We start from the raw sequence: 17,326 nt of genomic DNA, 5'->3' as shown, positions 1-17,326 counted from the left end.
TGTTAAACACAATAAAGAAGCTGAGCTTTTGTAAAATGTAATTTTTGACTCGAATTGGAAAATTAGCTGATTTAATAATTATATGAAATCTATTCGAATTGTTACTGCACACGCTTAGCTGCGAAACGTGTGTTTATCAGATCCATTCTAGTTAGATTTTAATCTTGGTTTCGTTAATCGTAAAAAAACCGACCGGAAGAGAATAACACGAAACACTGATATTAGTAGAACACAAATACATAAATTGATTGCTTTGATAACGATGCAGTCGACTGATCTCTAATGAAATGTAGCTCTATCGATAATAGCAAACATGCGAGTTATTGGTCGAAATGTGTTTACTGATTACCCTACGGATTAAGAAAATTTTCTCCCGTTTTGAACACAGTGATCGTAGTCGAGGATGAGCAAGACATTATTGGTTTAGTTGCTGATTTAATAAATGACATTAAACTGTTGAGTCAAAATGGCAAGATGTTGTGTGGTTGTGTGTTGAGAAAGACAACGTGATCCGGAAGAGATAGGACACACAGAGGACAGCAGAATAGAGTACGACATTGGGGGCGGGTAGTAGCCTAGCAGCACATGTGAGTGTTGTTTTTTTGTTTAATAGTAGCGCAGAGACGACATGACGACGAACGACGTACGAACGAACGCACACAGCAGCAGCACAGTGCATGGTGGTAAGGGAAAGGAAGAATTAACTAAACTTACCATAATCTACAAAGGAAGTGGTTGCCAGCCCAGTATTGGAGGTAAGCGAAGACGCCGCCTGCGGAGAGCTGTTCAGTAGTCTTTTCTTGTCGTTTGGATTGTAGGGAATATCGATGATGGTAGTGGCAGCCGATCGTCCGAGTGTTCCTCCACCACCCATGATACCGATTCCACCGATGGCCCCAACACTCCCGCTAACGGCTGGAATACTGATCGCCGACGATGTCAGAGATGCTGATTGCAGTGATTGTAGCGAACTGGAGTTGCCATGATGTGATGCCACCAGTGAGTTGCAGGTGGAAGTAGTCACTAGCGAAGACGCCTGTTGGTCCGCGTATGCATACGCCATATTCAGCACCTTGTTTATATGGCTATTCTGACAGTTGCTAGAGGTGGAAGGGCTATTCGTGGTTGTGATGGTCGCCACATTCGGTGAAGGTGGCAACAATCGTCGAAACCAGAAGTGATTCAATGCCGTTTCTGGTGTCATTCTCAACGCCGGATCCCACCGTAAACAACGTTCGATGAAGTTAAGAAACAGAGGATCCTCACAATTGTTAAGTGCCTTCACCAAATTACGAGATCCGGGGGGTCCTCTTAGTTTTCCTCTTCGCGAGAAACCACCCGTCAGCATTGTCGTACCATCTTCCAACGTTTTCACGTTACAATACCGGGGATAGCCTTTCGCCGAAATGAAGTTTTTCGCTCGTTTTGAATTTTCAAGCATTTTCTTCGGCGGCATGCCAATTAGTTCGATAATACAAGCTAGCTGATCTGCTTCGTCCTCTCCCGGAAGAAGAGCAAATCCGGTCGACAACTCTGCTAGGATACATCCCAATGACCACATGTCGATAGCCATGTCATATTTGGCCCCCAGAATCACCTCCGGCGCTCGGTAAAACCTCGACTGAATGTAGGTGTAAACCCGTTGATGCTCGAAACAAGACGAGCCGAAATCGATTACTTTGATACCGGAACGGCCTTGCTGCTTCAGCAGCACGTTTTCCGGTTTCATATCACAATGTATTATCTTATTCTTATAGAGTGCATCCAAACACTTCAGCAGGGAATGAGCAAATTTTCGAACCAACTGGATGCTGAACCCTTGGAATTTGTTTTTCTTTATCAGCTCGTACAGGTTGATGTACAGCAGCTCGAACGTAATACACATGTGATTACGAAATACGAAATAGTCGTACATATGAATAATGTTCATGGAATTCATCCTATCCTGCGACCGTAGATGCTTCAGAATGCGAATCTCTTCCTGGGCTTGCCGATGGAATCGCTTTTCATTTCGTACCATTTTCAGAGCCACATGCTGATGATTTTTGTGATCGTAGGCTTTCACCACCTGGCCAAAGCTACCTTTGCCGATAATTTTCAATACCTCATATCTGTACGCGATGTGATCATGGGCGATGTGAATGTACGAACCCTGCTCATTATCGTAATCGGAATTACTGATCCCCCTTCGCTTCTTTGCATTCGCTCCGATGAAGTAAATTTTCGGGTACTGATAAATTTCGTGATGTTCGTATTGGGTCAGTTTATCCATGTACAGCATCATCACCTCCTGGGGTGTCTTGTGTTTGACCCTTTCGTAATCTTCCCCCGTAACACTGGCACCGCTTCCAACACCGCTGCTACTACTGCTACTGAGCTTGTCACTACTCTGCACTTTGTTATCGTTATTGTATAGGATACTACTACTGCTATTGCTCTGATAGTTGTTGTTCTGTTGTTGGTGCTGAGCTGCCGCAGCCGCGGCGGCTGCAAATAACGCACTCGACGGATTGTTGACGGCTGCCGTCGAGAGTAGATTCGAGGCGGCCACCGCCGCTGCCGTCGTAGCCGAAGCTAGTTGCGAGGGAGTCATCGTGATCGATTTGTCCGACATGAGCGATACAGCAGCCACCGCTGATGAGGAAGACGATGCCGCTGCCGCGATACAACCGTTCGCATCGCCTCCGGTCGTTGTGGTAGTTTTAAACGTTATACTAGTCATAATGAGTTCGTTCGTTATGCTTAGTGCTGGTTGTAATTGAGCGCTCTCGGACACCTTTTTGCTCTCTACGCTGTTCCCATTCAGATGTATTGATGATACGCGTGCCTTACAAGCTAGATATCACATGGGATCCTTTTTCGTACGGTTGTTTAGTTAAGTAGCGTTATCCTTGCCAGTATTTGGATATTATCAATTTAAGCTTTTGTGTTGCCGGAACGCATTAGGGTCAAGCGCTTGCCGACTCGTAAGCAACTGCATGTATTAGCTGAGTACGAATTACGAGCAATCGTATTCTTCCTATGCGTTGGCTTACCACCGATCCGATTCAGTTCAATTGGGCGTGTGTAGGTTACTTTTTGCCTCTATTCAGTTGCTCGAAGTTGTGAAAGTAAACATCTGCGACAAAAGAGAAAATGAAAGAAATAAATGTTAATGCACTAGTAAATATGTAATTTTGCTTGAGGTAGTGTTCAATTTTTGATTTGCCATTGCACCGGCAGAGATATTATTTACGTTCGAAGTTATCGCTCACAATATAAATATAGGGTTTTATCGTGCCGATACGATGTACGACCAAAGTAAACAGTTAGTAAGCTTGTTTGCGAACCGTTTGATGGATCAACCAAAAACTGTACGCAATTTTTTATGAACTCATCAAATATGTCGAACAAAATTTGGGAAGTAACCATTTTTCCCTTCATGGGCTACTCTATCCGAAGGTGGGGGTATACTTTCCATACCAGATGGACTAGGTTAGGGTGTCCAAATGAACACTAGTAACGCTGGAGAGAACCGAGCTCGTCATCGAAATGATAGCTTGTAACCCAAGCGATAGACTCCTTTACGGTAACCAATTTGCAACGAAGGATATGAGTGTCTTCTATTGCAAGTTCACCAAAGAATTTGACACTTGGGCAGGGAATGTGCTTCACTCGCTGACGCCAGTCTATAAAATGCACTCAGTCTACAAACTCTTGAAATTCTATAACGCAATCTAAGAGAGACCTACATTTAGCATGCAACCAAACTACTAGGTGTGCGAGTTTTGGACGATGCTGTCCACGTCGTTTGCGGCTCCCAAAGGTAGTAAGGAGGACATGATTCGGTGATCATATGGTCAAATTACTGCAAAAGAGATAAGATTTGATTAATAGGTCGGTTCTCTTCCATACACAATGCGTCCATTTAGTTTCGAGACACGAATCATATCTCAGTAGATAATAGCGCCGTCTATGTGTTTGTTTTCGCGCATTTAAAAGGTTGAATTTTTCTCTATTTACGTGTCACATTTCATCACATTTGGTTGACAAATAACAAGGATGTGACAGTTCTCCCTAACGATGTGACAGTTTTTCAGTTTCTAACGATGAAATTTAAACATGGAACAAAGAACTATCATTAAATTCAACGCTTGATAAAAGTGCATCAGAAATATTCGGATTGATGCAACAAGTGTACGGCGTTAAGGTTTTGTCTCGAGCAAATGTTTTTTTTTTTGTGGCATAAACGTTTCTTAGAGGACCGAGTGACGCTAGAGCAGGGGTTCCCAAACTATTTTGGGTCATGGACCCCATTACTAAAATTATTCCAGGCTACAGATCCCTATCAACAAACTCCTTTGAAAATTCTATTTCTTGCTTTTTTAATATTGTTGTAAAATACTTACCAATTTCTGTGGATGGTCAAATAAACAGAACTTTTTTAAGGTAAATATTCCAAATAACTTATATCAAACAATAGAGGGTCGATTTCTAGACCTCGTGACCCCCATAGTCAGTTTTTGTTTACGTCGACCCCCGCAAAAAGGATATCGACCCCAAGGGGTCTATATCGACCACTTTGGGAACCCCTGCGCTAGAGAATGACAAACGTGAAGGAAGATCAATTTCAGCTCGCACATCCGAAATGATTGAAAAAGCTCGTGATTACGTTGCGAATGATCGTAATGCTTCTCTAAAAATGATAGTAGAAGCTTTGAATATTCATTCGTCTCATTCTTTACTAACATTTTGACAAAACAAAGGTCTGTGCAAAGTTTGTTCCGCATACACTAACGGAGAAGCGGAAATTACTTCGTGTCAATCATTCCAGAGAAGTCGTTGCAGCCGCCAAAAATGATCGAAACTTCCTGAAATCAATACAATCCAGAAACTAAGCGCCAAAGTTCGAAATGAAAGTGAAAAAACTCATCACAAGCCAAAAAACGCGAAAATCTCCTTCAAGAATCAAATCTACGCCTCTCACTTTTCGGTAGAAAAACCATCATCCACAAAGAGTTCGTTCCAACTTGTCAAACGATCAATGGCGCATTTTATATCGAAGTTTTGAAGCCTTTGATGACCAGAATCCGTCGTACTCGACCCGAATATCGCAATCCAGAGAAATTGTGCTTGTTGCACGACAATGCGCCGAGTCACAAATCAATCATTGTACGTCGGTTTTTGGCCCGAAATGAAGTCTGTGCGTTGAACCACCCACAGACGTGTGACTTTTCCTTGTTTCCAAAGTTGAAGTTGAAGTTAAAAATACTTGAATAATAAATTTGAAAAACTCAAGAAATGTTTATTTTGTCATTTATGGAATAAGTCTAGAAACTTAATGGACGCACTGTTTAGATCAAAGTTTAGTGTTTGTACTAGTATGAACAATGTCTGTCAAGTTTGGCATGTTCAGAATAAAGAACATATCCATTCCTAAGATTAGCCTTCGTTAATGCCCAAAGTTCCTCATTTGGTCGAAGTTGTGTGCAATTTGGTGGATTCATGTCTTTTGGGACGAAAGTGACATTTTTGGTAGTACACCATTCTACCGTTGATTTCGAGTAGTGGCATGAAGCAAGATCTGGCCTGAAGACAACAGGATCCTTGTGGCTTCGAATCATTGGTAGAAATCGTTTTTGTAAACATTCCTTGATGTATATTTCGCTGTTCATTGAAGCAGTGGTGATGAAGGGTTTCGAAATCTACCGCAGGTGCAAATTGCTTGCCAGACCATAGCTTTCTTACCAAATTTTTCGACTTCAATCGATGTCTCGGACTGGTTTAACACTTGCTCTTCTCGCACCGTATAATATTGTGGTCCCGGCAAGGATTTGTAATCGAGTTTCACGTAGGTTTCATCGTCCACAATTATTATGCAGTTCAAATTTCCAGCAAGAATCGTATTGTACAGCATTCGAACCCTCGGCCTGATCGATGCTTCTTGTTTTGGACCACGTTTTGGTTCTTTCTGCTTCTGATAGGTTCGATGATTCAAATGTTCTTTAGCACGAAGAACATTTGACTTCGAAGTGCCCACTGTTTTGGCCACATCCCGAAGTGAAACCTCCTTCTTTTACTCGAACGCCTTCAGTATACGTTTATCCAACAGAGGGTTAGCAGGACCTTTTTTTCAAATCGTTTTCGGTTTATCCTCAAAGGTGTTATCCTCACCGAACTTCCTGATTGCATTCCGCACGGCTTTTTCACTAACTTCTTCCATTTTTGCTATCTTTCTCAGTGACAGTCCGCGTTCTGTGCACCATTTGTACACAATTTTTCGACGTTGTTCTGCTGAAAGTCCACGCATTTCGACACCAACTAATGAAAACGAATAAACAACTGCACAAGTGGTTAGAGAAGAATGTAAACAACAGGACGCAGCCATAAAAATTGACAGATTCTGAACCATTGCGAAATGGCAGCGGTTTTTGGTTGCGTCCATACTTTCTGGGACAGTCTTTACTAATGATTTTCACCCCCGGTGTACGACCAAAAATTCTGAAAAATTTTGGATGAAATTTTGTTCCAATTACGGTAAATATGTTCTCTAACAACCGTTGAAAAACACAAAAACTGTATTCTTTGCTATCGCTAGATAAAACTTCATGGAAAAGAAGCATTTTATTAATAAACACGAGCTAATAAAACTATTTTTTTGTCTTTCTCATAAACAAAGGCCATGCAATCACTGTGAAAACCGACTTTTGAAAAAGTCATACACCATAATAATTCGACAAATAATTCATTTTCTCAAAGATGGTTGACCCGATTTTCACAAACTTAGATTCAAACGAATGGTCTTATGGTCCCATAGCTATTGAAGTTCATATTTATACGACTTCCGGTTCCGGAATTACAAGGTAATATATGCAAATCTATTAGAAAATGTGCCCTCAATTTTCTCAAATATGGCAATGAGTGTCAAAACTTCTAAACCAAATGACGATGTAAAACCGGTACGCATCGGTACGTGCTGGTACGGAAGAAGAAAACACCACCGCCTTTGCGAACGGAGCACACAGCGTGCTTTGTTCAATTTCATATGCCGTGCAGGGCTGCCACATTTGAAGTATTGAAAATCTGTATATGAAAATGCAATTTTTTGTTCAGAAGTAGCGGTTATTGTAATGTAATTGTAATGTAATGTAATCTTATCAGTAGAAAAATTTAAAAAAACAAAGAATTACGCTAAAATAATTGCAAGAAACGTTAATATAGTAATTAGCGGATGGGATCATTTGTAGCGTTTGTGCAATCACTTGACAAATCGACTAGTGAAAATTGGCCCGTTTGTATATGAGTATGTATTAAATAATGTCACTCATTTTACTCAGAGATGGTTTGACCGGTTTTTACATACTTAGGCTCAAATGAAAGATCTCATAGTCCCATAGACTACCATTGAATTACTTCATGCTTTTATAGGGTGAAGTGTGTTTAAAATTGCGCATCGTCATTAAGAGCATTTAGAGCGACGGTGCAAAAAAGAGTAAATTTCTGCTAGATTTTGCTCAAAACTTATTTAGTTTGTAGGCTATATTAGTTACTTACTAAACGTACCATCAAAAGCTCTAAAACAAAACTCACTCCATTTTCTCAGAGATGATTCGATTCATCCAGGTTTCATCTGGGTCAGACTTCCGGTTCCTGAACTATAGGGTAGAGGCTTTAAATTTCAAACCGTCATTTAGTGCGACGATGCAAAATAAAGAAAATTTCTTATTAATTTGACATAACTGTTTACAAATTGAAAAGTTTACGTTAGTTTATACCCAAAAAAAGTTTGTTTTATTTAAGTTTGAAAAAAAAAATCTTGACAAACTTCTAGTGATATTTTTGAAAATATAAGTAATATCAGAAAAGCATCATGACACACTAGGTGGATTAAAACAGGTTTTTATGTAAAATATCAAAACTCGACAATTTTCGGTATCGGAAATTTCAAGATTTTCTGTCGATTTCAGTTCTTTTGTTAAAAAAAAACCTTTGAGATAACAGAAGATACGGACCTTATCAATAAATTAAAAGGAAATTTCTTGAATTTGCTTTTTACCAAGCAATACTTATGAAAAAAAAGAGCGAATTTCATTACTAAGCCTCGCGATGCAATCTTTCAAAATTCAATTGAAGTGGAATAAACAATTTGAAAGTATTGGAAAATTTACATTTTGTGTTCCATCGGTGGGAAAATTATAAACGGCTTAGTGTGGAGGTCGGAACCCGGGGCTTATTGGATGTAAGACTACAGCAAAGGAAAGCTGCACATGCTAATTTTATTAATTTTAGTAAAAGGGTTGAAACGGCAAGAAAATATTTGTGAGTCTTTAAAAACATTGATATTTTGTAAAATGTAATTTTTGTCCTTTCAAAGTTAACGATCGTCGTTGCCAGGGCTTCAGATATAGAACAAAAAATGTTCATATGGAATACTTGAATTGAGTGAAGTTAGTAATCAAATTAAAACAAATAGTAAATAGTAATTATTAACGCAAATAAATATGGTCCACACACCAACTGATGAATCATTCACCTCGAGGATAAGGCAAAACACTAAAATGAAAAATGGGGGATGATAATACACAGCCGTCGGATGATTTTATCAGACAAATAAAAATAATGCTATCATTTTCTCTTGTAAAGTCGCCACCGGAAAAAACGGCCTCATTTATAATAACATTCGCTTATTATGTAACTCATAACTCGAAACATACTCACTAGCAATGTACCAACATTAACCCGTCTTAACTGAGCCTACCTACCCTTAAACGGGTCGTTAATTACATGAATAATGCAGCACGCGTTGGGATCGGAACATGTGAAAAATTAAAGTGCTTTTAACTTCAATGGGTTCGAATCATTTCGTAATTCGTGTAAACAGGAAATGCAAAGGATTAGCTGTGTATCGGTCACAAGCTGTGAGTTTCCCTTCAGAGGATCTCCAAAGTCGACGAGTGATGAAATTCGAATGTCGGAAAAATAGGGTTTAAAGAAGGGTTACATAATCACTCCTAAACTCCTACATAGTTTTAGTGAGACTAGGAGAACAAAGCTCGGAGCTGCGATTCACCACATTGTAAAGATGAGAAACCATTGTAACCAATGACACCGGATAGCTGATTGTTCCGTTTATCGACTCGTAGGAGGATTGAATAATGTTAATACAAGCAATCAAAGTGACAGAATAAAAATCTCACACATCATTATTTCCCAAGGTAGGTCGGAGGTTCAGAACATAAGACGACGGTCTAACAAGCCGGATGTCGTATGTTCGAGTCCTGACTCGAAACGATTCTTAGTGTCCTTAGAATCGTGGCACTGACCATACAATAGTCCTGTACACTTACGAATCGGTTGCGAATTCTGTTCAAGGTTTAATTTTCGCATCATAATGTAATACTTTGTGTTTGCTTTTTCTCAGTTAACTTTGAAATCAAATTCAATTAGGCTACTTAACCTAAGCAAAGTCTTGGCATTACATTCCTTTCGTGGAATTTAGCGTACAGAATCATTGCATGGCTAGTACTATGGATCCTACTGACACTAACAATCCTTCCTGGTCGGGGCTTGAACATACGATAACTGGCTTGTAAGACCAGCGTCCTATGCATTGAAGGCCAACCCGGGACTACTACTTAACCTAACAAGTTATAAAAAAATCATTATCAGATTGTTCAATACCACTGTCTGAAGAGCAGCCCACCCGTACAAGTAACATTTGTCTAAGTTTATTCGTTTTGTCAAATGCTGACAGCTTTTCCAATATTTTACGGTGAATTGTTCTGTGTTTTCAACAAACGGATCATCTCGCTAACGTGGTTTTACTGTCGTGAGCGTAAATGATGACATTCGAATGAAGAAGAAAACAATGACGAATAGAATGGCGTTTTTATTTATTAAGAATCAGTCGTACGTTACAACTATTCGTGAGTTTGAAAACATTTCAAATTTAAGCACAAAGAAAAAAAATCAGTTGGTCGTCAAATGGTGAGATAACTAAGTCCTCACAAGTCCCTATCTCATGCCTCCCCGAGCGTCTATGATGACATTTGGTCAATAGAACGGCGTCGACTGGGTGCTATCGCCTTCTGCGTTAGTAGCAGAATGAGAGGGTGCGAAATGGCTTGTAGGTTGAAGCCCATCCTAAAATGCAGTGTTTATCATAGTATATTACAACATATAATTCTGTTGTTAATTACATCATGTATTATTATTATTATTTTAATTATTATTATTATTATTATTATTATTATTATTATTATTATTATTATTATTATTATTATTATTAGAAGAGCGTAACTTACACTGCGACATTACCTGTTATATTGTATCATAGCATATTATTTCATATATTATCGTCTCACACTATTTTATGTTATTATATCCTATGTTGTATGGTATTATACTGCATTGCATTATATCACATTATATTGTATTATATTAAAATATATAATATATTTTATTATATTATATTATATTATATTGTATTCTATTATATTATGTTATATTGTATTGCATTATGTTGTATTATATTATATTATATTATATTATAGGGTTTATTATGAGTAGTACTACGTACCTCTGCGCAAAATATAAATTTGTTTTCCTTATAAGTTATCATTTTTAAAGTAACTTTTAACTAAATATCAAGGTCGTCACAAGGTGAGTTTGGTTCTCACTGGTTCCTGTTTCATGCCTACACGTGTGTCTGTGGTGACAAATGGTCTATGGAATGCGTTGATGGCAGAATGAGAGGATGAGAAATGACATATAAATTCAAGTAATATAATATCATAGCATATTGCAACATATCATTTTATTTATTCTATTATTTATTATATAATTCATTGTACTATATTATATTGTTTTTTATTGTTATTTTCATAATTATACTTATTGTTATTATTATTAATTTGTCATCAATAATAATAACATATATTATTTTTATAGATGTAGATATTATTATTGTTATTAGAAGAGAAATATTCTACTTCCTGCAGTATTGCGAAGATAGAAGAGCATAACTGACACTCTACATTAACTGTTATTTTATACCATGTTTTGTAATATATTATATTATATTGTATGACATTGTATTATATTATATTAAATTAAAATATATTATATTATATTATGTTATATTATATTATATTATTTTGTAATCTATTATATCATTTTATGTTATATTAATTTCATTACACTATGTTTCATTGTATTTATCAATATAAAACATTTTGCACGGGGAAAAGGGGGCATCAGGGCATCGGACGAATTGATGACTGGACGAGGGATTGTGGATAGCCAGCCCAAGTCACTTGAAGGAAACTTGTTTCCTTCTGAAGGTTTGACATGAGTCTGACGCGCCCTTCTCAAACAAACCATTAGGCGGGTTCAAGCATGTATAGCGATATGCTTCATCCATGCACTGGATATTATGGTTGGAAGAGCATCTTTTATTCCCGCGGAATACGAGTAAGTGACTCTACTTACGTATCCGCCCAACCCTTTTTGTTCGCTTTTCGGTAACAGCTATAGTAGGAAGGTGAATGGATGAGTCATATCGGGGCTACTGTAAGTCTACCCGCATCCACTGGCAAGTCCTTGAACTGATGGTGGCTTCATTTCACATCACACATCACATCACAAAGAAAAAAAATCAGTTTTTTTTTACGCAGCCCTGTATCTTGTAATCAATTTCAACAACAAAAAAATTCGACTGACATGCAATAAGTTATATTGTATTATGAAATTCACGGATTACTAATCAGTCAAGACACACTACAAGTGCGATGCGATCTATAATGCGTCCTAATAAAATCAGATGTTTTGAACAACATATTAAATACCACACTATGATCAATGAAGTCAATATTAATGTTTGTTTTGCTTATACGATGTACCAACTACAGCGCGGAAAGTATCCATATTGGCTTGCAGACATTATTAATATCATTTTGATCTGTCATGCGCCGGAGTACATGCAAATTACTGAATATATTTATGACCGTATTGTGTCTGATGACCCCTTCGGCTAAATAACTATGAACCATTCAGAAATATTGATACCACACTTTCTGGTAGTGCCAGTAATAACTATCCCAATCGAAGGAATATTTGAACGTAAAATTGAAACAAACTTATTTTTTTACTACTGTAACTAGATGAGAGCGAGCGATTGCACAACGATAGACGAAATGGAACTGCGAAAATATGAAAATCTACGAAACGAAAATAAACTCAAACCTGCTATCGGTGGCCAAATTTTGTTATGCACAGATGACTGCCTTTCTAATCCGTAAACTGAATCAAACAACCCCAAATATATGAAACATTTCTCCATAAAAAGCTGTAAATACGGCCTAAAATTACTTTTAATAATTCGACAGATTTGTTAAATCAAAAAGCCCTTTTCATATGTGTATGTGAAATTTATTTTCTATCTATGTAAAGCTATGTCCACTTAGAATCCGGAATAATAAAATCATCTGTATCTCGGTAACGAATTGACATACAAATAAGGCAATTACATGAAAACAAACGTAATTCACTGTACTTTAAGGAAAAAATATCAATACAAATCATTTCTTATAGTTTCTAATGAAAATTCTTCCTTTCTTTTTTATTTCTCCCATCACACGCTGCACACCCTCGGAGTCAACTTCCTTGGCACGTTTGTCATCTGAGTCGTGTCCTGAGCCATTTTTCCAACTTTTCTTTTCGATGGACCGGAACTGCGGACAGTTTGGTGGATTTAGACCTTATTATCGCGATACCACTGAATGACTTCCCGGCCGTAGTGGCAACTCGCCAAATTTATCCAAAGCTTCACGGGTCCTTTATGGGCTTCAATGAAAGGTAGTACGCGATTTTCGAAACTTTCTTGCTTGTACAGCTTCGAGTCCATCGTCTTATTTGTCAAGAACACTCTGAGCTTTCCTCTGCAGCTGCATATATTTAGCTAAATCATCTGTTTTTTGACAAATTTGTCCATAAAAGCAAACTTAAACTTTGCAGGAACATCTCCTCGTAAAACTAAATTCAAGAATTAAATTATGATTCAGAAATTCCCAAATTCTGGTACAGAGTTCAAATCTAAAATTTTGTTCCAGAATTCAAGTCAAGAATTCGTAGCTTGAATTTTGTTCCAGAACTCTGAAGTTGACTTCCTGAATCTGAATTCTGGATATGAATTCTTGAACTTAAATAAGTTCAATTCTTTAAATTAAGTTCTAACCCTTAAACTAGGTTCATAATTCAGGTGGACCAGAATCCATGTTCAGAATTCAGTTTGAAAACTCAGGCTTAGAAGTCAGTTCCAATCAAAATAAACCTTTACACGGTCGCAGAAGGTCTGTTTTTGCTGCTAATGGTTGAAGGTTATTACCACGACTTCCAGTCCCGTCTAACGCACAATAAAATGTGGTTGGTTCTCGACCATGATTTACCATTTATACTCTATTTCTTCGCGTTTCGCCTTCGGCTCGTCAGTGCTTAAAGCAGTTCAAACATTTATACTCGTCCAGACTCGAGACTACTTGAAAATCGTCGTCCGAGTGCAAAAAAGCAAGCGCTGAGTTTTCCTCACTGTTTCCAAAAGTTTGAGAAAACTAATCATTTGAGTTGTACTCGAGATATTCACAATTAAGTTAGATCCATTCTTCTACACGCGAATTTTTAAAAGGTGCCCCATAAAACATCTTCTACAGCGCGAATTTTTAAAAGGTGCCCCATAAAACATAGAAAAGTTCCCACTTCTAAGTGGGCATCAGCTGAATTAGTCAACTGACATTTCAGATTTTGGTGCATGCTAAACACACACTATTAAATATTGAATTAGTTACCTTTTCCGTCAGAAGATGGTGTAACTATGATGTCCCTTTCGATTTTTATTGGATTCCCTAGAATGGTCAATATTGATATATAATATATTTGATTGCTGTTCTGATTTTTTTAGAAGATTTCACGTGTAATGCTTCGTGTATGTATTATGCTGTTGATATATTTGCAATCACAGTTGCTCTCGCCATGCACTAGCATAAGAAGCATCAACTTTTATATATGTTGAGGATCAAAAGTAAACCAAGTTAACTTGTGTTGGTAATTTGTGTATTACGTACATTTTATTTGGTACGTATGCCATAGATCTATTCATATATGCAGTGAAACCAGTTTCTCAAAGTGGCTTGCACGATTGAGTTTCAAGTTATCTTTTTTTAACCATAATTTATTCTCAAATGATTGTTAAGCCTGAATTTTTGGATGGACTGTTTTGATCAATTTTTCACCAACGTTCGATGGAAAATTGCTTACATTTTATGAATGTAGATTTTAATTCCCTAATAAAAAAGTTAGCATCATTGCTTAAATGCATTTGTATTAGATTGCGCTAAACAAAATAAACAAAACAATATATTTTCTATCACAAAAGCAGGAAAAATAAATATTTTCTCGACAATATTCCATATCCATTGCCTTTCGCATGTTAAATTGAAGGTTCCTATTTTGCGGGTTTAGTTATAGAAGGTACGTAAATCTTTATATCGCAATAATTTCTGCAAAAGGAAATCCATATAGGAATGTGTGTGTGTGGGTTGGGTAATCAGATGTGTTGGTGGAAGTAAGATGAAACAGTAATAATTTTCTTGAGCAGTTTTAAGGAAAACGGAAAAGTTTTAGACTAAGATTTTCGCTTTTTTTGAATTGCAATTTTAAGCAGAATGAACTGATTGGTTTATTTTTCAACCATATGGAAGATTTATTGATTAAAATCAAGGAAAGAAGCGCCGGAATTTGTTTTTACGTAAACATTGTTGATATGTTTGCAAGAATCTTGCTCCTTAAATAAATCATACGTCCGAGGGAATTACCTTGCTGGCAATGCTAGGGCAATGTGTGTTTTTTAAGAGCTTGCTGATTTGAAATTCAAAAATACACATCCCTAATTATGAAAAAGCATTTTTTTTTATTTGCTGAGGCCAATTACCGGTCTATTTCTCGAAATCATGTTGTCGATGAAATCTTCTTTTAATAAGTCGATTGTTTCGGTTGCAGTATGGCAAGTGGCACCATCCTGTTGAAACCACATTTCGTCCGTTATCTTGAAGATTCGGCAACAAGAATTCATTGGTAATGGTTCTGTATCGATTTCCATTCACGGTAACACGTCGTAAAGAAATAAGGACCGATGTTTGTATGCATTTATCGGGATACATTGGTAATTTTGTGAACGGCGTGGGGATTACATTTGCTCCAAATACGGTAATTTTGCTTGTTGACGTATCCGTTCAATCAATAATGAGTCCGATCACTAAAGAGAATTTGGCGCTATTAAAAAGTTTTAATTGAACATTGATTTTGAAATTAAACTTCCCCGATTTGGGAGCGTTGTTCTGAAGTTAACATATTTGTTACGATGATGATTTGCCAAACAATACTGAGTAGAGACGTAACTTTATACTATCCAAAACAACTTTCAGACAATAGAGTAATCCCTATTGAAAAAACAAACCTCCTAAAACATACCCATTATTACAACCATAGAATGCGGATATATCTTCGCAATTTTTTTATATGCTATGCTTTTTACTACATGTGACACCTGCAAACGATTTTACATAATTTCGGAAGTGCGAAATGATTTGTATCCAGCAACCTTTCCAGCATACAATTCCTTTCCATAATACTTTTTCAATTTATCTTCCCTGTCATAAAAAAGATGAGAAGAAAGGCATAAACATACAAATAATCAAAAGAATAGAACCTCTTCTTGAATCAATTCGACTCGATATCTGATGTTTTGGCTTCATGAAAACCACGAAACGTGTGGAAAAGGTACCGAATATTTCTGTTGGTTAAGGCGCAGTCGGTTAGTTTCTTGATTCTAAATTTAAACTGAGTGATAAATAATCACAATAAAATAAGTAAATTTAGGTTCGATCTATCATAGTAAAAAAATCAAACATGTCTGCTAGAGATTACATTATTAAGTTTATATTTGTATATTTCACGGTACATAATAATATCGATGGTTTAATGATGGTGTTTTTTCTGATTTTGTGTACCATTATAAGCCATAATGATCCGACTTCTCTAAATAATTACCACACCACAAACGAGTTATGAGATTCTAATATTATTGATTGAAGAAGTAGCTCACTTTTCCACAAAGTCTACCAGAAACGTTTCGTATTTGGAGTATTCACGTACACAAGTGCTGGTTAATTATGTTTCAATTAACCGGAAGTCAACACAAAAGCAATGTTCAGCCTATAGTCTTCTGCAAGCACATGTTCGAAATCATGTGATCCCGATCCGAACACCGTACCCTAATATTCAATATTTATCCACAAGAAATATGATTCTCCCTGCTTCGGAAAAATAAGAAACAAGTCACCAAACTCTCAGGCAAACTCAATCGTATAGGCAAAACAGCAAAAATAACCTGTTTCTTCTCATTTAGTACCAGCCGGCTGCTGTTACTCTTCTGCCCAGTTTAGCAACTGCCTAGTGCCATATACGTGAGAAGATCCCACACGATCAGATCAGGAAAGTAACATACTGGAGAATACAGCAGTGCGGAGCAGCAGCAAAAACCAGGCAGGAAAAAACAGAAGAATGAAAGGAACAAGAAAGAGAATGAACTTATGACTCGATCGTTCGCCTTACTCGAACAGCGCTTAAACCTGAACTTGCGCTACGCCTACCGGGCCCCTCCACCATTCCTACCTTCAATCACATCCCTTGCTCGAGCGCAGCCCATCTTCCTCTTTCATGGGTTATTAAAGGTTTCATCTTCTTGTTCGACCCAAAGAACAGCAAGTTCAGCAACCGACCAAGCAGTCAAACTCACAATGAAAAGTGGAGTGAAATTTTCTGCTACATATACAATAGCAACATGCGTGTGATTGATAATTGTATACTTTTTTCATGTCATTAATTCGAATTCTAAACTGAAGTGCGAAAGAAATACGGCAATTTTAATCTACAATCGAAAGGCTTACGTAGAAGTGGTGTACCTCATATTTAATGAATGACATTAGAATGTAGTTCATTGATCGTAAAGATTGGATATTGATCACCATTTAGCGTGCACACTCACAAGCATTTTGGTTCAATTATGCAAGGTCTTATGGAGGAAGTTAATCGGTCTAATGGACTGAAAGTGGTTAGGAAGGCTTGCTTTAAAAAATTCTAGAAAAGGGAAAATTGGAAACGTGTTTTGTTAATTATATGAAAAATATTTACTACCGAGTAAAATTATTTCTTAAAATCTACACACTAAGCTCTCCAGACAATTACGGAATAGAATTGAAGCAGGGACGAACAGTCTACAAACATGCCGGCAACA

General features: G+C 37.3%; 1 protein-coding gene across 5 annotated transcripts in view; it reads right to left on the bottom strand.

The window, feature by feature from the left end:
- The window catches only part of LOC131431477 (dual specificity tyrosine-phosphorylation-regulated kinase 2), a 30,459-nt gene that overhangs the window by 10,082 nt on the left and 3,051 nt on the right, over nt 1–17,326 (bottom strand). For all 5 annotated transcript variants that reach the window (XM_058597211.1, XM_058597210.1, XM_058597209.1 and 2 more), the window contains one exon: nt 715–3,118. In XM_058597211.1, coding sequence (XP_058453194.1) covers nt 715–2,722 — 2,008 coding nt within the window. In that variant the 5' untranslated portion in view covers nt 2,723–3,118. The remainder of the gene's footprint in view (nt 1–714; nt 3,119–17,326) is intronic.

This window comes from Malaya genurostris, chromosome 2 (genome assembly GCF_030247185.1).
Source record: "Malaya genurostris strain Urasoe2022 chromosome 2, Malgen_1.1, whole genome shotgun sequence".
Lineage (NCBI taxonomy): Eukaryota > Metazoa > Arthropoda > Insecta > Diptera > Culicidae > Malaya > Malaya genurostris.
The sequence above is the reverse complement of the archived record's forward strand: the minus strand, read 5'-3'. Positions and strand labels throughout refer to the sequence as shown.